At 36.5% G+C, this 23751-nt stretch overlaps 9 protein-coding genes and 12 long non-coding RNA genes across 21 annotated transcripts, besides 1 other annotated feature; 8 read left to right on the top strand and 13 right to left on the bottom strand.

The window, feature by feature from the left end:
• Positions 1 to 501: 501 nt before the first annotated feature.
• On the bottom strand, positions 502 to 1225 carry SPOM_SPNCRNA.6739. The gene has a single exon (NR_196081.1). It is a non-coding gene; the product is annotated as a non-coding RNA (long non-coding RNA).
• Positions 849 to 2280, top strand: pdh1 (the record flags this gene model as incomplete). Its single annotated transcript, NM_001022729.3, has 1 exon — positions 849 to 2280. The coding sequence occupies one exon, from the start codon at positions 849 to 851 to the stop codon at positions 1527 to 1529; it is 681 nt and encodes a 226-aa protein (NP_587734.1). The 3' UTR covers positions 1530 to 2280.
• On the bottom strand, positions 1861 to 3390 carry fta7 (kinetochore protein fta7). Its single transcript, NM_001022728.3, has 4 exons — positions 3130 to 3390; positions 2796 to 2952; positions 2573 to 2737; positions 1861 to 2449 (listed from the first exon to the last, which is right to left on the bottom strand). The coding sequence occupies exons 1-4, from the start codon at positions 3243 to 3245 to the stop codon at positions 2153 to 2155; spliced, it is 735 nt and encodes a 244-aa protein (NP_587733.1). The 5' UTR covers positions 3246 to 3390; the 3' UTR covers positions 1861 to 2152.
• Positions 2313 to 3466, top strand: SPOM_SPNCRNA.6738. The gene has a single exon (NR_196080.1). It is a non-coding gene; the product is annotated as a non-coding RNA (long non-coding RNA).
• Positions 3467 to 3573: 107 nt separating this feature from the next.
• Positions 3574 to 4861, bottom strand: get2 (GET complex subunit Get2). The gene is made up of 2 exons (NM_001022727.3): positions 4192 to 4861; positions 3574 to 4131 (listed from the first exon to the last, which is right to left on the bottom strand). The coding sequence occupies exons 1-2, from the start codon at positions 4714 to 4716 to the stop codon at positions 3883 to 3885; spliced, it is 774 nt and encodes a 257-aa protein (NP_587732.1). The 5' UTR covers positions 4717 to 4861; the 3' UTR covers positions 3574 to 3882.
• On the top strand, positions 4568 to 4910 carry SPOM_SPNCRNA.6737. Its single transcript, NR_196079.1, has one exon. It is a non-coding gene; the product is annotated as a non-coding RNA (long non-coding RNA).
• A 76-nt stretch (positions 4911 to 4986) lies between these two features.
• Positions 4987 to 5908, bottom strand: vma21 (vacuolar H+-ATPase assembly protein Vma21). Its single transcript, NM_001355862.2, has 3 exons — positions 5826 to 5908; positions 5561 to 5652; positions 4987 to 5507 (listed from the first exon to the last, which is right to left on the bottom strand). Exons 1-3 carry the CDS (start codon positions 5873 to 5875, stop codon positions 5383 to 5385), a joined length of 267 nt encoding a protein of 88 aa, NP_001343090.1. The 5' UTR covers positions 5876 to 5908; the 3' UTR covers positions 4987 to 5382.
• A 617-nt stretch (positions 5909 to 6525) lies between these two features.
• Positions 6526 to 6889: an LONG TERMINAL REPEAT.
• On the top strand, positions 6556 to 6866 carry SPOM_SPNCRNA.6736. The gene has a single exon (NR_196078.1). It is a non-coding gene; the product is annotated as a non-coding RNA (long non-coding RNA).
• On the bottom strand, positions 6589 to 7643 carry SPOM_SPNCRNA.1117. The gene has a single exon (NR_149967.1). It is a non-coding gene; the product is annotated as a non-coding RNA, possible alternative UTR (long non-coding RNA).
• fft2 lies at positions 7025 to 11207 on the top strand. The gene has a single exon (NM_001022726.3). The coding sequence runs from the start codon at positions 7098 to 7100 to the stop codon at positions 10950 to 10952; it is 3855 nt and encodes a 1284-aa protein (NP_587731.1). The 5' UTR covers positions 7025 to 7097; the 3' UTR covers positions 10953 to 11207.
• Positions 8905 to 10268, bottom strand: SPOM_SPNCRNA.6735. Its single transcript, NR_196077.1, has one exon. It is a non-coding gene; the product is annotated as a non-coding RNA (long non-coding RNA).
• SPOM_SPNCRNA.6734 lies at positions 10372 to 10832 on the bottom strand. Its single transcript, NR_196076.1, has one exon. It is a non-coding gene; the product is annotated as a non-coding RNA (long non-coding RNA).
• Positions 11208 to 11471: 264 nt separating the features above from the next.
• SPOM_SPNCRNA.6733 lies at positions 11472 to 11801 on the bottom strand. Its single transcript, NR_196075.1, has one exon. It is a non-coding gene; the product is annotated as a non-coding RNA (long non-coding RNA).
• nad1 (FAD synthetase Nad1) lies at positions 11700 to 13278 on the top strand. Its single transcript, NM_001022725.3, has 3 exons — positions 11700 to 12145; positions 12199 to 12607; positions 12656 to 13278. Exons 1-3 carry the CDS (start codon positions 12009 to 12011, stop codon positions 12905 to 12907), a joined length of 798 nt encoding a protein of 265 aa, NP_587730.1. The 5' UTR covers positions 11700 to 12008; the 3' UTR covers positions 12908 to 13278.
• On the bottom strand, positions 12239 to 12548 carry SPOM_SPNCRNA.6732. Its single transcript, NR_196074.1, has one exon. It is a non-coding gene; the product is annotated as a non-coding RNA (long non-coding RNA).
• On the bottom strand, positions 13162 to 14983 carry cue2 (SMR domain-containing protein). The gene is made up of 2 exons (NM_001022724.3): positions 14910 to 14983; positions 13162 to 14870 (listed from the first exon to the last, which is right to left on the bottom strand). Exons 1-2 carry the CDS (start codon positions 14934 to 14936, stop codon positions 13389 to 13391), a joined length of 1509 nt encoding a protein of 502 aa, NP_587729.2. The 5' UTR covers positions 14937 to 14983; the 3' UTR covers positions 13162 to 13388.
• On the top strand, positions 14141 to 15948 carry SPOM_SPNCRNA.6731. The gene has a single exon (NR_196073.1). It is a non-coding gene; the product is annotated as a non-coding RNA (long non-coding RNA).
• On the bottom strand, positions 15157 to 17158 carry bio2 (biotin synthase). Its single transcript, NM_001022723.3, has one exon. It carries the CDS (start codon positions 17016 to 17018, stop codon positions 15927 to 15929), a length of 1092 nt encoding a protein of 363 aa, NP_587728.1. The 5' UTR covers positions 17019 to 17158; the 3' UTR covers positions 15157 to 15926.
• A 343-nt stretch (positions 17159 to 17501) lies between these two features.
• Positions 17502 to 20076, bottom strand: SPOM_SPCC1235.01 (uncharacterized protein). Its single transcript, NM_001022722.3, has one exon. It carries the CDS (start codon positions 19790 to 19792, stop codon positions 17816 to 17818), a length of 1977 nt encoding a protein of 658 aa, NP_587727.1. The 5' UTR covers positions 19793 to 20076; the 3' UTR covers positions 17502 to 17815.
• On the bottom strand, positions 19686 to 23635 carry SPOM_SPNCRNA.1115. Its single transcript, NR_149965.1, has one exon. It is a non-coding gene; the product is annotated as a non-coding RNA, possible alternative UTR (long non-coding RNA).
• Positions 20428 to 23124, top strand: SPOM_SPNCRNA.1116. The gene has a single exon (NR_149966.1). It is a non-coding gene; the product is annotated as a non-coding RNA (long non-coding RNA).
• Positions 23636 to 23751: the final 116 nt, after the last annotated feature.

Here is a 23751-nt window from a genome sequence, read left to right as displayed (position 1 = left end):
CTGCTATTTTATTTGAATAATTTGAACATTCAGGGTCCGCTTATCATGCTAAGGAAATGTGATTTTCTATTACAAATGTTTCAAGGTCAAGCGAATGCTTCTTTCTGATATAAGACCGCTCTAAACAATGCATTCACTATATTCTAAGAAAGGAAAAGATGATTTGAATTATGACTAATAATTTAAGACATTATTCGATTAAGAGAATCAACACTTTGTTTTAACCCAGCAGAGCGATATGCAGCAATTTCTCATCAGGGTTTCCCTCAAAAAACTGCCAAATATAATAAAAATTAATTTCTCCCTTTACTATTTACTCTAACTTTGAATGCGTTTATCTCCTCAACCGAACCGATCATAGTTACTTGATAAACCAGGTTGTGCTCAAACAAATATATCAGCGAGTTTAAACTTCTTTTCTATCTTCTATTAGAATCGGCAAGCTACAAAGTTATGTAATTTTCTGGATGTTTATAATCTGGTCGAGCCATGACCTACCTATCATCTTACCCGCTACCGAATGTCCCTGTAAATGAGATTATTGAGAAGGCATTAAAAAACCAGGTGCAGTGTCTTATCTCAACTTCTCATTTTCTAATTTACTAACTGTATTAATCCATATAGGCAATTTCTTATTATGCTTATATTCCAGTGAAGCGATCTTTGGCCAATTCAGTTTTCGTAAGAGTTTCTATTTTTTAGATGCAAACAGCTAGAAATTTTATTTCGGATTGCACCATTTACTTAGAGGTATCCTGGTATTGTTTACTTTGAGACCAAAATTGTTGACGTCGATGATTTTTACGGTAACGAGAACTTTACTATTTTTTTTTACCTAAAATTTATCAATGAATCATTTCTCCAAGTTTTCGGTTACGAAAAGGCTTCTTATCCTAGAGGTATTGTTTTCTGCAATATCATTTGGAATCAGCATCTACATCAAAGTGTTTGGTAGGAGTTCTATTGTAACTTTCTTTCTTTTATGTTTTCATTTGGTTCCAAATGCTTTGTTCTTGTTTCCATGGACAATAATTACCACAAGTTTTGTTGATGCTAATGTTTTTACGCTACTTTCAAGTATTCTCATTCTCTCGGTGTATGGCGTTGAAATTGAACGTTCATGGGGTCATAAGGAGTACTTGCTTTTCTGTCAGTTTTTAACAGTGATTCCAAACATTGCTGTCTTGATACCTTGCTTTATTGCATACAAAATTACAGATTCACATTACTTGTTGGTCGCAATTATCCAAAGTACGACCGCAATTCAAGCAGGGATCTTAACTGCTTGGTACCAATTGTATTCGTGTAAAAAGGAAGAATCTTCAAACAAATTTCTCTGTCCATTGTCAAAATACCTTATTTATTTGTTCCTTTCAATTCACTTATTTTATGTTTTTCAAAGTTTTCCATGGACTTATTTCTGCTTAGCTGTCTCAGGCACTTGCATCTCTGAGCTATATGTGTTGTTTGTTCATCCTGTGGTTCAAGAACTTTTCCATTTAGAAAGTCATACTCAGCTTCCTATATGAACTTTCCGTTTTAATCAAAATCAATACTTTTTTACGCATTGCTATTGTTTTGACTAGCTATCTAAGACCCGTGTATTGCTTTGCTTTTATAATTATTGACTGCATGCGCAAATGAATTTAAAATCAGTTTGCTTATGATTTTGCGTCTATTTATTAAATAATATTGAAGGCTTTTATTAAAAATAAAAAACTAAGTCTTTTTTGGCAGTTACTACTGTTAAATAACAATCACGACCGTTTACGAGTAATACTACAATTCTTGACAATTCCGCAAGGCACAAAATCCTTTACGGCATCTTTTAATGATTAAATAAAGCAAAAGAAATTACTTTCAAAATCGATACTATAATGCTACTATAATTTTATGCTTACCCTACCCTAAACTCTAGCAAAAAGTCCTTTAATTGAATTAAGTCCGTAGCTGCTGGAATCTACCAAGCACTCCATTAAGTTGGCTTGTCGTCACACTATTTGTGAGAATTCAATGAAGACGGGACAATTAGTCTGAGTGCTTATATTAAAGGACGATTTAATCCAGTTTTTGGGTTGGTCATGGTTCGGGGCCAGGGACTATATGTTAACATGTAGAAGTCATCAAGTCTTAAGCTCTAGCTTTTCTATGTCTAGATATTCTTTATCTTAAGTTTGGATGACTTATTTAGGCCTATATTTTTTGTATTGTTTAGTCGTTGTAAAAGAAGAGTAGCTTTTTGTATAGTTTGACTTAATTGAACAGTTTTATTTGCATGGATTTGCATAGTTTTCGTAAATGGCTTTAATTTTTCTTTATACATATCCAATGTAGAGGTTTTAGAAGTATTAGAATCTTCTGTATTCAGTTTCTTTTGGAACGAGAAATCGTTGGAGTCTGAAAAATTATCATGGGATATCTTTAAGCCTTTCTTCAAATAAGGGTGAAGCTAAGAAAATATTAGTGATTGCTTGATTATTTACATAACTGAAACAATGGAAAACTCATTTTGTGTCATATGTTAAGATGAAGTCTTGAATAAAACATTCGCCTGTTCGTGTTTTAAACTTACTTTAGATTTTAAATCGGCAAGCCGTGAATTATTTATGGCCATGTTTTGTTTCATTTCTTCGTAAGATTTCTGTTCATTCTCCAAACGAGCAGTTTCAACCTTCAATTCCTGTTGAAGTACGTTAATATGGTCCAAATCACTGTATAATTGCTGTTCCAATTGCATCTAAAAATGTTAGTCATATCTCTTTCGTATGTATGCGTATCAAGACTTAATAACTTACATTCGAAGAAAGTAATTGAGAGAACAGTATTGACTCTTTTCTTTTCCTTGGTACAGGCAAATTTCTCAGAGGAGCTTCGATTTTTAAAAGTATATTCATGAACCATTCCTCGGCCAAAGATTTTCTTGTTTCTGATTTTATTGTATTCAAAACCAATCTGTTACGATAGCACAGTTAGCATACGTACACATAATGACTAAAAAAATTTGGAAAAGTACTTAAAAGACTTTTCCAGGTAAACATCAACAGCAAACTTTGATTTCCCTTTCAGTACACAAGTAAGCGCTAAAAAGCACAAGCACTTTTAGCAATAACATGATTCTCAATTACTTACCTTGAACACGTCCTAAAAATAATTATTATTTCTTGGCGCTGCTTATCCTCTAATGGACGCCATCTTTTTTGAATTTGGTCTCGACGCACCGCGCGAACGCGCCTTTTCATTTCCATTGCATATATTTATAAAAATGGTGCTACCACTTCAATTTTCTTTTAAGCAATCTGGAACTTAAATAGCAAAATATGTACGTATGGTTTTATATGAAAAATTTCTCTATAACAAGAATTCGCCGTTTCAACGTTTGCATGCTGTTGTAGCGCTTCGGACGAAGTTGTTTTACATATATACAGTCAACCAAGCCAATTCTCAATTACTTATTTTATTTCAATAATAAGTTGATAAAAGATTTTAAAAATCATAGTTATAATGTTTTCACAGCTATCCCAGAAATTACTTTAAGTAGTCTGTTTTTAATTAATACTACAATTACAATAAACAGAGCTTTTTAAATCATATACTATTGCTACCATTGAATTAAAAGAGAAAATAAATAAAACGTACCGACAATCGTAAATATGGCATGTGTTGCAAAGCAGTTCAAATGAAGTGCAGTATGTTTTAGAATATAAATCGTTTAGATGTTGAAAAGATAATATAAAATTGAATTCCTAAGGGTTTGAAAAGTCTTTCTCGCTTAATCAGTTAGTTTATTTCATCTAAACAAAAATTGAATGCTAATTAATCGATCACCAATTTGCGAAGCAAAACCAAGATTCATAAATAGTAAATGCTGAAAATTAACAACTATTAATACACCAACGACGGATAAAAATAGCAACATAAACCTAACGCAAATATTGTCATACACGCATCTGTAATCAATTGTGTGAAATACGGAACATAACTTGTTGTATGACGGATCATTGCTCCATAGGGAGGGGGAAGCTGAGAGGCCAGAGATGCTAGAAGAGAATAAGAAGGTCCATTATTACGGTCCAAAACAAATTGAATAGAGAACAAGCAAGCTTCGACAGTAAATGTCCACGGAAGTAATGGCTGAAATAAATATATTAGTATGCAAAAAAACAATTTCAAAAAAGGAAGATGAGGACTTACCAAATGTTTAAAATAACAAACAATCACTACTATAGAAATTGCCAAAAGATGAGCATATTTCTCAACTAAGTTTTTTAAAGGAGCTGTAGCTTGAGGAATTTGTTCGTTTTCACCTTGAAAATTTGTATCAGATCCCTCCTTTGCGGATTGTAACATAGCTTGAAAAAAATTTGCAAAATCAGGGTTTTGATTAAACATGTTTTCAGGTGGTACATTATATGGAGAATCACACTGAAGTTTAAAAGGCGAACTTTCCAAATTATGGTAATCTTGGGAAGGAAGATATTCCACTTGATCAGCATTGAAGGTATCATCTCTCTTTTCCATGAATCCTGAAGACATTGGCGTTACTGGTGTTGCAGTTTCAGAATGTACAGCTTCCTCGGAAGCTGTAGCTCGAACATCGGATTGACTGTCATCTGAATTCTGTCCCAAAATTTGATTGATTCTAGATGCACCTCCTTGTTTGATTTTATTCAGTCGACGTTCACGTCTAAGTCGAGCTTGTTCACTGGCAGTCGACATGTTCGAAGTCTTTGAATCAGCAGAAAACAGAATAAAATAAATAATTAACACCAAACTTTTTTACAGATATATATTTTTATCAATATTATATTGGGAAAAAATCAATAATGCTCACTTGAACAACTTTCCAATATACGAGGGGTTTGGGGTGAGAGAAAATAGTGATGCATAAGTGTTAGAAGAATACTGAATTCCTACAGCTGTTATGTTTGATAAGAATCATACATGTTAGCCTTATATTATAAAAAGGAAAATTTAATTATAAAATTGGTTGAAATTGCCATATCAATTGCATTTTGCTAATTCGTGTTTTTTGGGAAACTACAAAAAACTAAAGAACAGACACATATTTTCATTACAGACTAGCGAAAAATTAAACAAAAAAATTTCCGTTCATTAATTCAGATACAAAAAGGAGTAGTATCACCAGCAACAGCTTTGTGGTAGCACCTTATTCAATAGACATACATGCAAAATCCAGTAGATTATAGGATAGTCCCAGCTAAAGTCTTTCATTTTGCGATACTTTTAACGAAAAAAAATAAAGACATCGAATGATTCACCTAAATACGTTGGCAGAAGGAAAATCCGCTTCAAAATTTGATTTAGAATTGAAATGCAAAAGTCATAACTCAAAATAGTAGTAAAATGGTTACTGAAAATTTATTATTCCCTTTTTATATCCTTCTTGGGAGTCCCGGAGTCTTCGCGAAAGGCTGCGACTATATACAAGGCCAAGATAATATTGACCATTACAGCTGCAGATAATCCTGCGTACAATGTTTGATATCCTAAAACAAAATTTATCAGTAAAAATCAAAATTATTCAACAATTAGTATATACCTTTGAATAAAGTCTTCAACGTCCAAAAATAAGTTATAAGTGGTAATGTAAATAATGCGACACTAAAACCCACAAACTTAAGCAGAACATTACTATTACGAAAGTTAGTAAGTTTTCATTTCCAACATATTTAGTTAAGAATATAAAAGGAATAAACAATATAAGAGACCTAAGATTATAGACTGTTGTGGAAGGTTGTATGGAATTTCTTAAAACCAATTCGCAGTCCGGCGTAAAGAAATAAACTAATAATTAATAAACTTACGTAGGTATAGAGTTATTATTTGTATCTGAAACTTGGGATTTCCTTTCCATTTTAAATCACGAATGCAAGTTGTTGATGGTGGTGGAGACCTAATTTATTGGGACCTTGCTTTATAAGAGGTCAAAGTTTTGTCAACATGAAAAGTAGACAATTGATATTCGTATGTTGAAAGTCCCTGAAATTATTTGTCATCTTATTAAAATTTATTATCTTTGTTTATAACATACGGTAGACTTATACGTGCGACCTGCTTAATTTGTGTTTACATATAATAAAATACCTGGGCGACAAAGTCTCCAAATTCATAGTTCCTTGTTGAAATATTAAATTAATTAAATTAAATCGAGTAACAAATGTATGTTAGGGCTTGGTCGATGATCATAAATAAAACTGCAATTTACAAACTCACATTGAATTGTTTAGCAGGCAAGGGTGTATCAAACAGTGGTGATCAAAAAAGCAATACTCAATTACTCCTCTGTTATAACAAGTGATTTCACACCATCCATCTTCACTTGATACAAGCATTGCTATGTTGACGTTTTCATCAGCGGACGAGCGGTATAAAAAAAAGAGCAAATAGATTACTCAATGGGTATATTTTATGCATTAAAATTTACCATTTTAGCTTGAAATCAAACTGTTGAAGTAGATTTTTGAGGTAATAAAAAGCATTTAATATAACGATAAGATCAAGCCTAGGTTATGTAAGCTACGCAGTTTGGTATCTGATTTAAGGATACGTAGAACTGCGGTGAGTTTTCCTTGTGGTCTATTATATTACAATACACAGGTTGTATAAGTAGCAACTGAGTATAGGTATTGTATTAACTGGGTTATAATGTTACCTATCACTAATATAGCTCATAACTGAACTGAGGAACGAGGTTCAGTTGTAACGCTATTTATAATATTTCTAAATAGTTGTTATCAACGGGTATCTATGTATATAGACGGATAGTTACCCGTGATTATCAATAAACGGATCTTAGCTAGTATTCCAACATATGACATATAGTGATACGCAACGTAGTGTAGCATAGCGTAGTGTACTATTCCTGACAGGTTAAAGTATATACGGCATTGCGATAATTACCGTTAAAATCCAGTAAATTTTTTTAATTAACTTAAGACATATCCAGATTTAAAGAGTCCATTATTTTTTTTCTGCGTACTCCCGTAAGAGTCAGGCACGCCCCAAACACGAACCAAACGTGCTACTTCTGATATTTGATATATAAATACAGAAGACTTAATGTGATTTTAAATTAGATGCTTCCTTACAATTCAAATTACTTATCGGACAACGGGAAACGAAAGTTTTCCGACGAAAATCCTCAATCGGAAGTTTATGGTTCTTCGCAAACAGGTTTGCCTTCTTCATACGGAAATCCTCAAAGCTATGGTACGCCCCCTGTCCAACAGTCTTCCGCTATGTACGGGGTGAATAATTCCATGGGTGGTGGAATGTATAATACTTCTGAGAACACTCAATTTATGAATACTGATTATTCGCAAACTTCTTCGTATGCGTCGACTCCAATGTCCAATGCTTATTCCAGAGATGCTCCCGCTGCAATCAACAACAATTTTGGTTATTCATACGTGGGACAATCATCGCAGCCAGTCCCTTCTTATAACCCCCTGCCCTCTTACAATACTGCGTCTTTGCCCAATGCTGGAATTCCCGCAGCAATGCCTGGTATGCCATCTGGTTATCCAGGCACTGTTCCAATACCTCAGGGTGGTTATAATGCACATTATAGTTCCCCTTATAATAACGGCTATCCTATCGGTGCTGTCAATCCTACATCGGCAATACCCGCGCAGCCTCCAGCACAACCCGTCAATAATGTTTTACCCAGCTACGTTCGTTCAAACTCGCGCTCATCTGCACGCTCCACAGCGCGTTCTGCTCCACGCTCTACTCAGCGATCTCGTTCCTCCTCCGCAAATCCCGTGACTACCCCACCAGTCAACAATACCTTGCTTACACCTCCCGCTCCACCTGTCGAGCTTCCTCCTGTAACCACTACTTCTCCTAATGCTATTATTCGTTCTGTTCAATGGATACGCTCATTTGTTCCCCAGGCTCCGATTCACCAGGTGATCAACACACTTGCTCAAACTAAGTGGGATGAGACTGCAGCACTTTCTATTTTATCTCAAAAATATTTGAGTTGTGACCTTGGTATTCCAATACAAGAGCATAAAAGGTTTAAGCAAAGTCCCGTTGCTAGCAATATGCCTACTTATGGAAGCTCTAACCGTACGGTTCAATCCCAAAAGCGCTCGATTCGGGACAAATATATACAAATGCCAAATGATTCTACGCAAGCTTCCCTTATGCCTTCTTATACCAGAAAAACTAGCAATGCATCAAAGAAACTTACTACTGAAGAAGATGAATTTTATGACTCAGAAGAAGAGCCTGAAGCCATAGTTCACAGGGATACATCGGCGTTAGAGAGAACTGTACTCAATTTTATAAACAGCAGTACTGCTAAGGAACTCTCTGATACTGCTAGTTGCCCTTTGTCCCACTCGAAACTCCTTTTAGAGCATCGTCCTTTCCAGACACTTGCCGAAGCTTGTATCATCAAACATCCTGATGACGTTCCTAGCAAACCTGGTAGACGTGGAAGGCGTCGTGAAAAAAATCCTATGGGCCAAAAAATCGTCAATGCTTGTATGGAAACCATGGAAGGATATTATGCAATTGATAATCTAATTGCCAAATGCGAGTTTCTTGGTAATCGTATATCTAAAGGTATGGCCTCGTGGGGAATTAAATTAGAAATGTCTAATGGTGAACTGAACATCGTTGACATGGAGTCGGTTCCTACCGAGGCAGCGGATAACAGTGATTTCCCTAAATTTGTTACAGAGCAACCCAAAACTCTTGCAAGTGACGTCCAGCTTAAAAGTTATCAACTCGTTGGCGTTAATTGGTTACATTTGCTTTATCAACAGAAACTGTCAGGGATTTTGGCTGATGAGATGGGTCTTGGAAAAACTTGCCAAGTAGTCGCCTTTTTTGCACTTCTTCTGGAACAAGGACACCACGGACCTCATTTAGTTGTAGTCCCTTCTTCAACGCTTGAAAATTGGCTTAGGGAACTTGCCCGGTTTTGCCCTAGCCTCCGCGTGGAACCTTACTACGGAAGTCAACAAGAGCGAGCAAATATTCGCGAAGCAATAGAAGAAAACGAAATAAAGTATGACATTTTGGTTACTACTTATCAGTTAGCTACGAACAACAAAGAGGACCGATCTTTTCTTAAACATCAAAACTTTGATGTCTGCGTTTACGACGAAGGTCATTATTTGAAAAATAGAATGTCGGAGCGTTACAAACATCTCATGAACCTTAACGCTAACTTTAGACTGCTGCTGACTGGTACTCCTTTACAAAACAATCTCAAAGAATTAGTTTCCTTGCTCGCTTTCATTCTTCCTAATATGTTTGACAGTGACATGGACGATTTGGATGTAATTTTTAAAGCTAAACCAACCGCAGATGCGGATATAGAACAAGCCTTACTTTCTAAGCAACGTATTAGCCGTGCCAAGACTATGATGACTCCGTTTGTCCTTCGCCGTCGGAAAAACCAAGTTCTTAATGATTTGCCAAAAAAGACTCAGATTATTGAACATTGTAAGTTATCAGAAAACCAGTTGGAAATTTACAATCGATATGCTGCTTTGCAAAAAAATCAACAACTTCGGAGAGACGATAAACGAAACAAGCGTAGTAAGAACGATGAAGAAAGCGATGGCAAGTCATTATCGGCCGGTCATGTTCTCATGCAGCTTCGCAAAGCTGCAAATCATGCCTTACTTTTTCGCAAATTTTATGACGATGAGAAGTTAAAGCAAATGGCTAAGGATATAATGCAAGAGGAACAATATAAAAATGCCAATGAACAATATATATATGAAGATATGGAAGTTATGTCTGACTTTGAATTGCATCGACTTTGCCGCAGTTTCCCTACGCTGCAGTCATATACGTTGAAGGATGATCCCTGGATGGATTCAGGTAAAATTCGAGTGTTGAAAGAATTACTTCCTAAAATGAAAGAAGAAGGAAGCAGGATCCTTTTGTTTAGTCAGTTTACTCAGATGCTCGATATTTTGGAACAGGTGCTGGATACTTTGAAAATATCATATGTTCGATTGGATGGTTCAACACAAGTTGAAGTACGTCAGGATATTATAGATCAATTTCACAAAGAGGAAGATGTTACTGTATTCCTTCTTTCAACAAAAGCTGGCGGTTTTGGAATTAATTTAGCGTGTGCAAATGTGGTGATATTGTATGACTGCTCTTATAATCCATTCGATGATTTGCAGGCTGAAGACCGTGCTCATCGTGTTGGACAAGTCCGTGAGGTAACGGTAATTCGGTTAATCACCGATAATACGATTGAAGAATATATTCAAAAATTAGCGAACACCAAACTTGCGCTTGACATGAGCTTAAGCTCTGATGGTAAGGATAGAGAAGAAATTGGCGAACGTCTTGTGCAAGACATGCTTGACGAAGAAAATAATGGCAACAATACAAAACCTGAAATTACGGGAAACGAGAGTGATGGAGAGTTCAAGGTCAGCAGCAGTAATAATTCCAAACAAACGGATGCGGAGGAGACTAATACAGGAGTTCCCTTAGAGGGTTCTCAACCGAACTCTGTGGAGAAAACTGACTTGGCTGACGGGGACGAAAAGGCTAACATAAAAACTGAGATGAAGAGTGAGACTGTAGAGGGTGATAATAAGGAACTTCGAGAAACCATGAAGGGCGAAAATGTTCAAACGGATTCTAATGCTGCTGTACCGTCGTCAAAATCTTCAACCGAAGAACCAAACGAATCTGTACTTAGCGGCCATTTAGATTTAGACACCGAGGCGTCACCTGTCGTAAGCACAATAGAAAAAACTACCAAGGGCGATGTTTCCGTTACGGAAGAGCAACAGTCCGCTAATATCGACGGTCAATTGGAGAAACCCGAAATTGAGGAAAGTAAAAAGCCTGATGTCTTGAATCAAGTTTCCTTGTCTATTGAAGAAGAAAAACCAAAAAATAAAGAATCGGAGGTTGACAATAATGCTGCTAAAGACTGATATACTTTTCATTTAAGTTGTCCTCATAAAAAATAAAAAATTGTTAATAATTCTTACTTTCGATATCCTAGAATATTGTTGGTGGCGATGCTCATGGTCTATTGTCCTATATACCGTTGCTATTTATCATGAATTTGTATATTAAACATAATCACTATTCAAGTGTATATAGACAATACTTTAAAGAGGATCCTTTTTTTTTTCTTTGCATCTTTACATACAGGGGCTAAATAGATTTTAATAGATTCAGTTCTTACAACAGTTAATAATTCATCGATTATACAAGGTATTATTGAGTCTTACCCTTCTGCTTTTCATCTTTTGCAAAATTAGCGCTGTAATATAGAAATCTGCATATTTCGAGTTGTGAAATACCAGAAAAGTTAATCATCGAGTTAGCAATTCTGGGATAACTAAGCAGTATAGCAAAGAATAAGTAATATTGAACTATAATTAGTGAATTAGAATAAAAATATTGAGACTGAAAGCACAAGATATAACGTAATTATCAAGCAGCAAGAACGCGGAACTAACTAGTATTCTAAACCATGATTCTCAGACTTAATTGCAAACGTTTCATAGCCCTAATTGAATAATTCAATTAGCAGGTAACAAATTTACTTAAGATGTTCAGATCATTTACCATTTGTTTGTTACGACTACATTTTTACGAAATCATTGTAGTACGATATCGCTAAGGAAATGCATGGGTATATAATAATTAGATTTTCAAAGCCATTCCTCTCTGACTGAAACCATTTCGCGAACACAGCTACGAAATAACGTTGGTATAGAAAAAATATCGGGTTGATTGGCATCACGCGTCGAGTTACATTCATTCATTCACTACTTACTGATGCCTACTTAAGATCAACGTACTATATTCTGACTTCAGCAATAAGGTGTTGATATATCCTTTTTATATACGATTTAATATTAATCAAGATTATTTTACTGGTTTTTGTTGACTTGTCAGCCGTCGTGCATATCTGGATAGTAAAACGATAACTGCGAATTTTTTGGTATAAACTTAGGCTTCTTGAATAAAATATATCAATGGATGAGTTGGAACGTGTATATCAAAGTATAAAAAACATTTTCACTCATTCAGCACCTTCAGAGAAGCTAGTGGGGCTACAAAATCGACTTAGCATTTCTCTGCGGTTTATTGAATATGCTTTCGAAACTTATCAGTATGCGCGCACTATTTTTATAAGTTCTATTATTTTCTAACGTTTATTACAAGACCAGAAAGACTTGCTATGTCGTTTAATGGAGGAAAAGACTGCTTAGTTCTCTTTTTATTGTGTATATACTATCTTAAAGAAAAATACAAAGAGCAAGCTCAAGCAAAACTTTCTAATATTCCTTTCGTTTTTGTTCGACCTAGAGATGAATTTCCAGAGATGGATGATTTTGTGAACGAGTGTCAGTCAAAATATCGCCTTAATATCATTAAAATATCACTTCCCATGAAAGAAGCATTTTGCAAGTTTCTCAAGGAACATAAGCACATTCAAGCGATACTTATAGGTATTCGGCGGCTGGATCCGCATGGCTTGCATCGTATAGCTTTTGAAGTGACAGACAAAGGTTGGCCTAAATTTATGAGAATACAACCAATATTGGATTGGTCTTATACTGAAATATGGGATGTAAGTTTTCTCTTTGACATATTACTATATCAATATACTAAACATTAGCTACTTCTTGAAACAAACACAAAATACTGTTCTTTATATGATAGAGGTTACACCTCTTTGGGCGGCGTTTCTGATACGTCTCCTAACCCTGCTTTAAAAAATCCCGATGGAACTTACTCTCCTGCGTACTTACTTTCTGATGGATCCCTTGAAAGGGCAGGAAGAAATAATACTGTTCCATTTTCTCGCACCAATTCACGGTTTCTGTATGACAGCGGCGCATCCTCCTATGCGTCTTCCGAAGTATCTTAAATACGTGGCGCCTTTTTTCCCATTTATAATGCAATTCTAGCATGAGGATTGCGATTTTCTGCATTACTAAAGCGTCTATCTTTTGGATACATTTGTTCTTTGGTTTATAATACTTGCCAAATACAAAAGCCTTATTGTAATGTTGATATTCTCGACTAAACGTTCTGTAACTTTACGACTATTGTTTTCTGTTCCATGATGAAACCTACATCAATTACACTTATTGTAATTACCTAATCTCTTTAACCAAGAATCTATTGAAACCCTATGAATCAATTTTTTTTAGTATGTGCTCTCCTCGGCGAGCAAGTAACTACAATTACTTACTTTTGATAATAAATAATATTTTGCTCGAGATAAGGGCTTAAGCAAAAAATGTTGGTGTAACATGTTAACGCAGTTGGAAGAGCGAAAATAAATAAATAGAACAAACCAAAAGAATATGGCAGACTAGCAATGCGCAAGTTAATAGATCGCATGCTCATGCATTGCTATTAAGCTTAGAGTGTCGATTAATACCGTATACAGTTATTTGACCATGCTCAGCATCAAACCTCCAATGATCCTGCTGTAACAATCTGACGATCGCCGGCAAAAGTCGAGCTTCAAGTCCTATACTATGATTGCCACGACCCGTGACAATAACAAAAGGACGAATACTATTAGGAGAAGTATCTGCCTCTTTAGCCCACCAAGCAGCAACACGTTCACGGACTATTGTCTTTGCCTCGCGGACAGTAGCTCCATGCAAATCCAAAGAGTGAGATGTTCCAGAATGTGCAAGAGATCGCATAGCAAGAGATCGGTACTTAAGTGCCTTTTCGTGGTATTCGCGCCCTAACTGAGCATGATACATTGCAGAACCACCAAAAAGATGATTACTTTTGCTTCTTCGATATTCTTTAGCCGAGTTAGAATATTGCATATTTCGTAATTCCAAATACTCTTCGGCAAGACGGTTACAATCTTCAGCAGACAACGCTTCATCATCTTCAACCAACTTACTACTCTGATCATTTAAGCATGTTTTGGTCTGCGTCGAAGAATTTGACTTCGCGGTTTGTGAACTCAGTTTGATGTTTCCCATTTCATTATGCTGAGTTTCCTTAATTAAGCATAAAATCCATAATGCGTTTTTGTAGTCGTTACTACAAATCAAAACGTCTGTGCAAATTTTAAGTGAAAGACCAGTATCTTTCGCCAGTTGAGTTGCTTCTTCTTGATACTTCATCAACTCATTATTTGTTATATTTGATAGCGGCTGGTGCCTATGAATTAAATTTCTGATGGTTATTGGCCAAGCACTCGAATTTTTATAAAACTCATGATTAATTTGTGAAGATGGAATATTGAGAATAGATGTAAGCTTCTCAATCAACAGGCGATTATTTTCCCAAACGGAAAGAGAAGGCTTTAGAATTGGGTCTTCATTGACTTCCTCAGTGTTGGATTGAAATTTACTCAAAGGTTTTCTAGAATTAGTTGCTTTTTTAGTTTTCTTTTTCCTTTGACGAGAACGGTGACCTATGTTGGAAGTAATCAGAGCGTCAGCAGCAGTCTCTATCTGTTCACTTTCCTGTATGGCACGATGATTTAACAGTTCATCGCTTGAGCGAACGAGGTCGTTTTGACATTTCGCTTGAACCAATTGAACCCGCGCAGCAGAAAGATCGCTAAACATAGATCTCAAAAAATTGTAGACATCGGGATCTAGTTCTAAACTCGAATCCTTTAGTTCCCAGGTAAAATCCTCCTCATCTATTTTGTTTATCTCTTCATCTAGAGTTTTAAGGTTTAATAATTCCTGCTCATCACGCCTCAAATTATCCCAATGTTCCTCATGTGAATCACACTGGCTTTCGATGGACAAAGCTTCAAGTATTTCTCGTGCGGTATTACTATCATCACTGTCATTTACAATTGCAAGAACTAGCGCAGAATCTAGATATCTCGAATAATATTCCTAAATCACTTAGTGAGAAGTAAAATAATCAGAAATTACCTCTAATGCTGCGCGCCAATCTTGCATTTACCAGTTTTTGCGTTTATAATTATTCCTTTTTACGTTTGGTTCATGTTTTCTACAAAATGACATACAGCTCTTGGATAATTAATACTTTGAATTCGTTAAACTTCATTAAATGACAATAAACGACTCGCTTACAACACAGTGTATCGTAGCAGAAATTCAAGAAAATGAAGGCAACAAAAATGCAATAAAGTCGCTCTACCAACGTTTTTCAGAAGACCAATTTTCTAAAAGTCAGTTGGTATATAAAACGGAAGTCGTAGAACTTTGCTGGAAATATAACTATATTGGTCGGTTACAAAGTGCGCTTATCGAACTCAAGTGCACGCTATTTATTAGCTAGTTTTATCTATAACAAAATATATAGTAGCTAAAGCTCAAAACTCACTCCACGTTTATGTGAGCGAACTTAAGTTTATCTCTAGTAACAAATTTATAATTAGCAATCAAGCGTTGTCGTGATGAGTGAGATAATTTACAGAAGTTGTTTAATATGCAAACTGAGAGTAATTCGTGCATTGATCTATGTTTAATATGCGAAAGACTTCTGTTCCGTAGGGAATAAACCATCTAATAAGAATTTGTCCCATATTAACCTTATCTGAAGTCGTCTATTTGAATAATAATAACCTAACGGTTGATTTATCGAATGAACAGCACATTAGCACAAGTAAATTCAAAGGGTTCTAAACGGCTTTTTGCTAACTGTGAGGCTCTTATGATGTCTGGGATTTGATATTGAAATACTCAAAATCTCCCAACTTCTATTGGAAAAACAATAAATGGAAGTTCCTTGCAACAAATTTAAAGTATCAATATATCAGCAACACGGTGGCTTTATTAAATGAATGTAACTGGTAGAAGAAGAAAAATTACAGTCTGATTTGATTTTGGAATCACATCAAAGAACCAGGCTGGGAAAACCAAAATTAGCTTTTAAAAAAGAGACTTTAGTTTACAAATAGAATGAATGGAAACTCATTACAACGATTAAAGACTAGGGCTAGGAGCAAGGCGCTCTTTCGGGGGAAGGGTGAAAGTGCCATCTTCTCCCTCAGTAGAAGTTCCATATTCAAAGCTTTGCATTCCTTCCAAACCCCAATTGTAAAAAAGCTGACTGTCTGAGTCCCAAGAAACAGCAGGAGTAGTAAGCATTTTTTCACCGGTAAAAACTGCATTAGCACCAGCCATGAAAGCAAGTGCTTGCTCGGACTCGGAGCACGTGTTACGTCCAGCTGCAAAACGAATGATAGTCTTTGGCATGCAAATACGAGCTGTTGCAATGGAGCGAAGGAAAGGATGAATCGGAAGTCTCTCTTTTACAGCGTCTCCTACAGGGGTGCCAGGAATCGGGACCAAAAGATTAAAGGGTACAGATTCAGGATGTGTTGGCATAGTTGCTAACGAGTGAATCAATCCTACACGATCATGCTTTTTCTCCCCTAGACCCAAAATACCACCGCTACAAACCTTCAACCCAGCTTTCCGAAGATTGTCAATAGTATTTAACCGTTCATCATATGTCCTAGTGCTGATAATCTTTGAGTAATATTCGCGAGAGGTATCAAGATTATGATTGTATGCCGTCAAGCCTGCATCCTTTAGTTCCTTGGCTTGCTGTTCATTTAACATACCAAGGGTTACGCAAACTTCCATATCCATGCTGCGAACCTCTTTGATGATTTCCAAAATATTTTTAAAGGTGCGATTGCGACCATTCAAATCACGCCAGGCACTTCCCATACAAAATCTAGTGCTTCCTTTAGCCTTTGCAATTTTAGCCTTTTCCAAAACTTCGTCAATTTTCATGAGCTTAGTGGCCTTGACACCGGTATTGTAGCGGGAAGATTGCGCACAATATTTGCAATCTTCTGTACATCCACCTGTTTTAATAGAAAGTAAAGTGCATTGTTGAACTTTCTTGGGGTCGTGGAATTTTCTATGTATGGAAGCGGCTCTAAAAATCAAATCGATCAATGGTGTGTCGTAAATTTTTTGAATTTCTTCACGAGTCCAATTGTTTCGCACTAAAGAAAGGGCAGAAGATCTCCTAATCTGTTGCCTAATTGTTCTAGTAAACATTGTAAACTATTTAAATAATAGGAAAATCAGAAGCAGTAGCAATTTGTCGAAAAATCTAAAAGTTCAAACAACGGAACCTATTTAAATGAGAGTATGCTTTTTTAATTTGCGATCAGCCGAGATAAAAGTATCGATTGCTTATTCCAACTTTCAGCGGGTATTTGGTCTATATATAGATGCCTACACAGCGATACTCACGCTCGTTTTTATTTTGCTGATGGCAGATGGGACATGGCTGATTCCCAAACCCAACCATTGGATCCTGTGAAAAAGATGGATGTAAGCGATATCGTTATTTCAAGTGAACAGGATGCATGCTGCGCTTCTCAAAGAGAGTTAACATACTATAACGATAAGCATATTATTATAAGTATTGTGTAAGGATATTTGTTTACACTGTAGATTTCAGCATATATCAGATATTAACTATTTAGATGAAAAGCTACTAAAACAAACTAATTTGTCTATAGAATACAGACATACCTCTAATGCTACGTACTATTCGATTTAGAAAGGTTGAATGACACCTATATGACCCATAAACATCGATACTCAATTATATAGTAAATACTAATTAAATATGAACCAAGAGTAACCACTTGCCTTGACGTCTGTATAAATATGTATATGGTATATGTATACGATTCTAACTATCAAAAGAACTAGAATGCGCTCACCAACCTGTTTACCAAAGAAAATGAGAACGAACGCTTTCAATTTGAATAGCTTAGCGTTTGAAGTTTCTGTGGGATAGAAGAGGTTTAGGAATTAATGACTAAGCGAAGGAAAAATGATATTCACGATTTCAAGAACATATTCACCGCCTGCCCTAAAAGACCAGAACCGCCCTGAGAATTTCCACCTTGCGATGAGTTGTTGTTGTTATTGTAATTCTGGTTGTTGTTATTGCCATAATTCTGGTTATTGTTGTTGTTGTAATTCTGCTTATTACTGTTCCCAGAAGATGAGTTCAAAAAACTGCTTGCTAAACCTTGCAAGGAAGAACTACTTTGCTGATGCTGTTGGTTATTGTTCCCAGAATTGTTGTTGTTGTAGTTTCCAGAGTTGCTGTTGTTGTTATTGTTATTATTACCGGAAGAACCAAGGAAGCTACTAGCCATGCCACTGAGAGAAGACAGCTTGCTAACCATGGACTCGTTGTTGGATGTATTGGAATTGTTGTTGGATGTATTGGAATTGTTGTTAGACGAATTAGAATTGTTCGAAGAAGATCCCATAAAAGAACCAATAAGACCCGACACAGCAGCAGCGCTTAAGCCTCCTGAAGAACCTTGTGCAGCATTAGTAAGGACTCCGCTTTGCGCTAGCTTTGTAAGCAGATTGCGGTTTTGAAACAGGGATTTCGCTAGATCAATGGCTTGACTAACGGGATTACCGCTGTTTTGAGAATTCCCATTCTGGGATTGATTAGCAGAGTAATTTGTTTTATTCATGAGATTCTTAGCCTCCGATTCCACCATGCTTAAAAATTGATTTTGACCTTCCTGAGCACTCTTGTTACCGCTTGCCAAATCACACGAATGCTGACTGAAAAACTTGCCAGCCGCAGCAAATACAGCAGCATAGCCGATAGTGGAACTATCTGTATTGCCAGATGAATTATTGTTCGACGAATTGTCGTTGACGTTTAATTGTTTGAATGCATTAACAAATGAACCCACATCTAAGGACTTTGAGGAAGACCCATCATTAGAATTACTAGAATTTGCGTTTGAAACAAAAGTTTTACCACTCTTAAAATTTTGTGAGGGAATACTATCATTATTACCTACAATATTAATAGTCGTTTCCATAACCACTGCCATTACCAGAATTACCATAGGAGTTGTTGTTACCACCGTAGGAGTTATCATTGTTTCCACCATAGGAGTTGTCGTTGTTACCACCGTAGGAGTTATCATTGTTTCCACCATAGGAGTTGTCGTTGTTTCCTCCACAGGAGTTGTCATTGCTGCCGTAGGAAGAGTTGTTGTTTCCACCGTAGGAGTTATCATTGCTTCCATAGGAGTTGTCGTCCTTATGGTGCTTACCATGCTTCTTCCCACTACCTCCGTAGGAGTTGTCATTGCTTCCACCATAGGAGTTATCATTGTTTCCACCATAGGAGTTGTCGTTGTTTCCTCCATAGGAGTTGTCGTTGTTTCCTCCATAGGAGTTGTCATTGCTGCCATAGGAAGAATTGTCATTGCTTCCACCATAGGAGTTGTCATTGTTTCCACCGTAGGAATTGTCGTTGTTTCCACCATAGGAGTTGTTGTTGTTGTTTCCTCCATAGGAGTTGTCATTGCTGCCATAGGAAGAATTGTTGTTGTTTCCTCCATAGGAGTTGTCATTGTTTCCTCCATAAGAGTTATCATTGCTTCCACCATAGGAGTTATCGTTGTTGTTTCCACCATAGGAGTTATCGTTGTTGTTTCCACCATAGGAGTTGTCGTTGTTTCCACCGTAGGAATTGTCGTTGTTTCCACCATAGGAGTTGTCATTGCTGCCATAGGAAGAATTGTTGTTGTTTCCACCATAGGAGTTATCGTTGTTGTTTCCTCCATAGGAGTTGTTATCGTTGTTATTTCCTCCATAGGAGTTGTCATTGTTGTTATTTCCTCCATAGGAATTGTCATTGTTGTTATTTCCTCCATAGGAATTGTCATTGTTGTTATTTCCTCCATAGGAATTGTCATTGTTGTTATTTCCTCCATAGGAGTTATTATCACTATTGTTGTTATTGTTATTGCTGCTATTATTGTTGCTGTCATTGTTGTTGTACTTTTGGTACTCGTTGTAGGCCTTGCCGGCAAAACTCTTCAAGTTATCGAAATTCATGATGGCTGAATAATTCCAAAAATAATGTGTATACCCTTAAAACAAAGAATTGATCAAAACTTCTTCTAAAACAGTAGCTCCAAAAAAAACAAAGCGCTGATAAATGATAATTTCCAAGTGAACAGAATAGAGACTTGAAATATAAATAAAACGTTAACGAAAAGAACGGAAACTTCCCGGTTTTCTAGATTAACAGTTTACCAAGAGAGTGTGTGTTGAGCAGAGCAGGAAGCCATCTCTCTTGTTTATATACAAAATGATCGCACAATACGTGGATGAATCGAGAACAGATAAAGTGGTCTAACCTCTAAGATTGGTTCGTTTCTATGACGCAGGAAATATGGGGAAGGTTTGCGCCACTTTCTCGGGTAACGCTAGGGAAGGGAACAGTAGGCGAGGCATCAAGAGGTTTAGTTGGCTCGCTTGGACGAGCAATTCGCAAGCAAAGCCAATAACATCCTTGTAGCTCCGCAGTCAGGCTGAACGGTGAAAGCAAGGAGTCGGAAGAACCACGTTATCCTTTATAAGCCGAGCTTAGACTCCAGTAAATGCATAAAGGAGCTGCATAAAATACATTTACGAAACTTTACATATTAACGTTGGAGGTGAGTGTGAGGATGGGCAAGGAAAATGAAGCGAGGATGGTGGAAATTGCACATAGTAAGGAAAGGGACACTTAGTAACAAAAGTACGAAGATTTGTGTACAACAATGAGTCAATTTGTGCTCACCATTGTACAATCATTTCGCAATCCCAATAAGATGCTAAGTAGCGAATCCGTCGACTTTTACTTGCATAGGCCGATGAAAAGTTATGAAGGAAACGGTTCAACGGTTCTAGTGGTTTAAAACGCTGCCAAATAAAATGTACACCGGGAAATTCCTATCCGAACGAAAAAAAAGGAAACACTAGGAATAGCAACAACAGCAGTAGTGGTCACTAGAATAGTAACCGAGGACGAGGTAAATGTTGCTCCAATAAATGAATAAAATCCAAGTGTTTAGGGGAAAAAATAGAGCGGACAACGCTACATGAGCAAGAGTCGAGACTTGATGCAATTTGATACCATGGGAAAGCGAGATGCTATCCATTTTGCAAGTAACTTTCTCTAACGACTTTTGTTTCGATGTAGCCTAAGTGCTTGCTTATCTCGATCGCAACATCGGAGATACTAATTTATTTGATACTTCTTAAAATGTTACGATTTACGCCAGTTGTTTGCTGAACCAACGAACAAACAGGATGATCTTTGGTGTTTTCATCGTTGCATTATTAATAATATCATTCTTCCCAACATCCTAGTCTCGATCACGCCTATTGTACAAGTTGCAATTGTTCATCCAGTCCCATAGTCATACTAATCTTGTTCCATTTCGTACAAACTCATTCTCTCCCTATATCCAGCTTGAGTAATGCAAAAACATGGCGGAAATTCCATTTAATTGTTTAAACCCATATTAACAGATATCCATACATCATATGGACTTGTTCGTTTCATTTAAATCAATCAACTAAAGAAACGAACAAAGCCCATCTATATCTACTATATACCCTTTCTTCCTACCTACCGACCTAACCTACAAAACCGTTCTGCATTGTAGTAGTGTCTATCTCGGAAATGTCAAAATAAGGAAGTGCAAGTTATTTTGTTTGCACACTTCGTTCCATTTTGTTATATCAAACTAACGATAGGAAAATCGGGTTGAATCATTTCTTGAAAGAGGGAAAGCAGACAAGAAGAAGATTCGTTTCCCATGGCAAATACGGCTAAGTCCACTTTATAGGAACATTTGTCCAGCTGAAAAATGTCCTCATGCACACATAGACTTTAGGAGGAATCGATCGGCCTAATGCGTCCGTGAGTGCAGATTTTATATATATATATATATATGTAGGGGGATAAGTGGAACGAAGGAGGTCGGCACTCTTAAAGCTAAGTTGGGTGGCACAAAGTGAAAACCATTTCATGCAAAAACATTCATTAGATGCAAGGAATAAAGAGTGGCTGATGAAACAAAATGAGTCGGTTAAGTTTGATGATGGGTTTGGACCAGCCACGATACTATGAAACAAGCCGAATGAACTGACGAAAACGCTTGCGAGAGTGAAATCGATTATGAATTTGAAGTCGATTGTAAGTAAAGGAAAAAAAAATTAATCGTATGAAAAGAGTTTTATTGAAAATAAATTTGTTCCTTTTCAAACATGATTTTTCTACAAACAGAGAAATGAATGTTAAATGAAATAAAAGTGACTCTAAAAAAATCCACTGATGAAAAATTTATTTTAAAAAGGAAAGACATGTCTGACAAGTTAAAGCAATTTCAAAAATCACATCATTTATTACTACTCTAAAAAATATCGTTTTGTAAAAAAACAAGCAGCATACCAATTATCCATAACTTTCCTTTACGCTGTACACTTCATCCTATATCAATTAATAAACCAGCACCATGCAAATTTTAAACTTGCATTTGCATCTGGCAAATTCAAACGGCCGACAGATTAAAAGCGATGAAATCTTCTACTAGTGTTTGGCAGTAGAGCTAAATTGATTACATATGCAACCTCGTGCTTGCAGTTTTTTCATTCTATACTATTCTCCGTCCAAGTCCTACTCCGAATCCGAGTCCGAGTCCGCGCTAAGCCAAAGTCCGAGTTAAACTAGAGTCTGACTTAAAACCAGTGCAATGCCTCCATTAACATGATCACATATGTTGGGATTAACTCTTTAACAAGCATATCTACACTACTTATACAGTATGTACATTTCATACACATATAAAACACACATCCCAATCCGTTACATATTCCCATAACCCCCATAATCAAACTGTACCCCCATGACCAACTCACGGCCCCACAAATTTTTACACGCATCCGTGACGTTATGAATGAGACTTTTCACTCGCTTCTCCCTCCTGTATTTCAAAATTGTGCTCTGCGTCATAGATTACATCGAATCATGTCTTGATGCAGTCTCCTGACTATTTTCTGGGGTTTTGACATTCGCTTTTGCGTATGATTGGTTCTGGATAGCCGACTTGGGAACATTTTAAAGGAAACTACCGTGTTGTGACTTGATAATGACGTAGTTAGGCAATTGAAGTATGGAGTAAACATCGGTTGTTGTGGGTAATCATGGGTATGAGCTCATGCCCCGTTTTTTAGAACACCAATCAAATTGTAAAGTCTACCCCATTACATCAGGGGTTAGGATGCACATTAAGCTGTAGCAAACCAATCAAATCGTGTAGAGGGTCGGATTTTTAGTAGCGATGATTTTCCGTTTTTTTAAATTCGCGAATTCTCTTACTCCCAGTTTTTGACTTGGGTATATATAAATAGATTATCGGTAACTCTTAGTAAGCCTCAGTATTACTTCTTTTCAACGCCTGCGAAAACTTCAATCTTTTAATTAATAGTTTCGTTAACACTTTGTTTTTACTTGGTTCTTCACGGACTGCTGACATAGTTGCTATCGTTTGGTATAGTTCGTTCAAAGGAGCGTAAATTCATTATTTACGTTGTTGTTACCGTTTTCGCCTGTGTAGTTTAGTGCTTTGTTGATTGTCTATTCTATACATCACTAAGCAATTTTTTTTTATCTTAGTCATACACCTTGTCTTTCTCGATCTTTTATACCCTTGTCTCAAGTGTTCCGATAGTTTCCACACGGATCTTGTTGACTAATAATTACTTAAAACATTTTTTATCACCCTACTTTCTTTCAACAGTCTTTAGCGTATATTGCTGGTTAGCAGTTACTCTTTCCGATAATTTGAATACGCTGTTTACATAATTCGAGGTTCATTGTTTGTTAATTTCATCTCTTCTCATTTTCTTTAATTTCTTCATCTTTCCATCGCTTTCTTCAGTGCGGTAACTTGTA

Source organism: Schizosaccharomyces pombe (assembly GCF_000002945.2).
Source record: "Schizosaccharomyces pombe strain 972h- genome assembly, chromosome: III".
NCBI classification, from domain to species: Eukaryota; Fungi; Ascomycota; class Schizosaccharomycetes; order Schizosaccharomycetales; family Schizosaccharomycetaceae; genus Schizosaccharomyces; species Schizosaccharomyces pombe.
The sequence above is the reverse complement of the archived record's forward strand: the minus strand, read 5'-3'. Positions and strand labels throughout refer to the sequence as shown.

Bases quoted from the DNA above. Each gene is read 5' to 3' on its own strand.
- bio2 (NM_001022723.3), bottom strand. From the start codon at position 17,018: ATGTTTACTAGAACAATTAGGCAACAGATTAGGAGATCTTCTGCCCTT.
- nad1 (NM_001022725.3), top strand. From the start codon at position 12,009: ATGGATGAGTTGGAACGTGTATATCAAAGTATAAAAAACATTTTCACT. The intron at 12,146-12,198 runs GTATGCGCGCAC...GTTTATTACAAG, and splicing joins TATGCTTTCGAAACTTATCA to ACCAGAAAGACTTGCTATGT. The intron at 12,608-12,655 runs GTAAGTTTTCTC...ACTAAACATTAG, and splicing joins CTTATACTGAAATATGGGAT to CTACTTCTTGAAACAAACAC.
- vma21 (NM_001355862.2), bottom strand. From the start codon at position 5,875: ATGGAAAGGAAATCCCAAGTTTCAGATACAAATAATAACTCTATACCT. The intron at 5,653-5,825 runs GTAAGTTTATTA...CTTTCGTAATAG, and splicing joins AATAATAACTCTATACCTAC to TAATGTTCTGCTTAAGTTTG. The intron at 5,508-5,560 runs GTATATACTAAT...ATTTTGTTTTAG, and splicing joins GTTGAAGACTTTATTCAAAG to GATATCAAACATTGTACGCA.
- fta7 (NM_001022728.3), bottom strand. From the start codon at position 3,245: ATGGAAATGAAAAGGCGCGTTCGCGCGGTGCGTCGAGACCAAATTCAA. The intron at 2,738-2,795 runs GTAAGTTATTAA...TAACATTTTTAG, and splicing joins CTCAATTACTTTCTTCGAAT to ATGCAATTGGAACAGCAATT. The intron at 2,450-2,572 runs GTAAGTTTAAAA...ATATTTTCTTAG, and splicing joins TTGCCGATTTAAAATCTAAA to CTTCACCCTTATTTGAAGAA.
- fft2 (NM_001022726.3), top strand. From the start codon at position 7,098: ATGCTTCCTTACAATTCAAATTACTTATCGGACAACGGGAAACGAAAG.
- get2 (NM_001022727.3), bottom strand. From the start codon at position 4,716: ATGTCGACTGCCAGTGAACAAGCTCGACTTAGACGTGAACGTCGACTG. The intron at 4,132-4,191 runs GTAAGTCCTCAT...TATTTATTTCAG, and splicing joins TTTGTTATTTTAAACATTTG to CCATTACTTCCGTGGACATT.
- SPOM_SPCC1235.01 (NM_001022722.3), bottom strand. From the start codon at position 19,792: ATGACAGCAACAATAATAGCAGCAATAACAATAACAACAATAGTGATA.
- cue2 (NM_001022724.3), bottom strand. From the start codon at position 14,936: ATGCAAGATTGGCGCGCAGCATTAGAG. The intron at 14,871-14,909 runs GTAATTTCTGAT...TAAGTGATTTAG, and splicing joins ATTGGCGCGCAGCATTAGAG to GAATATTATTCGAGATATCT.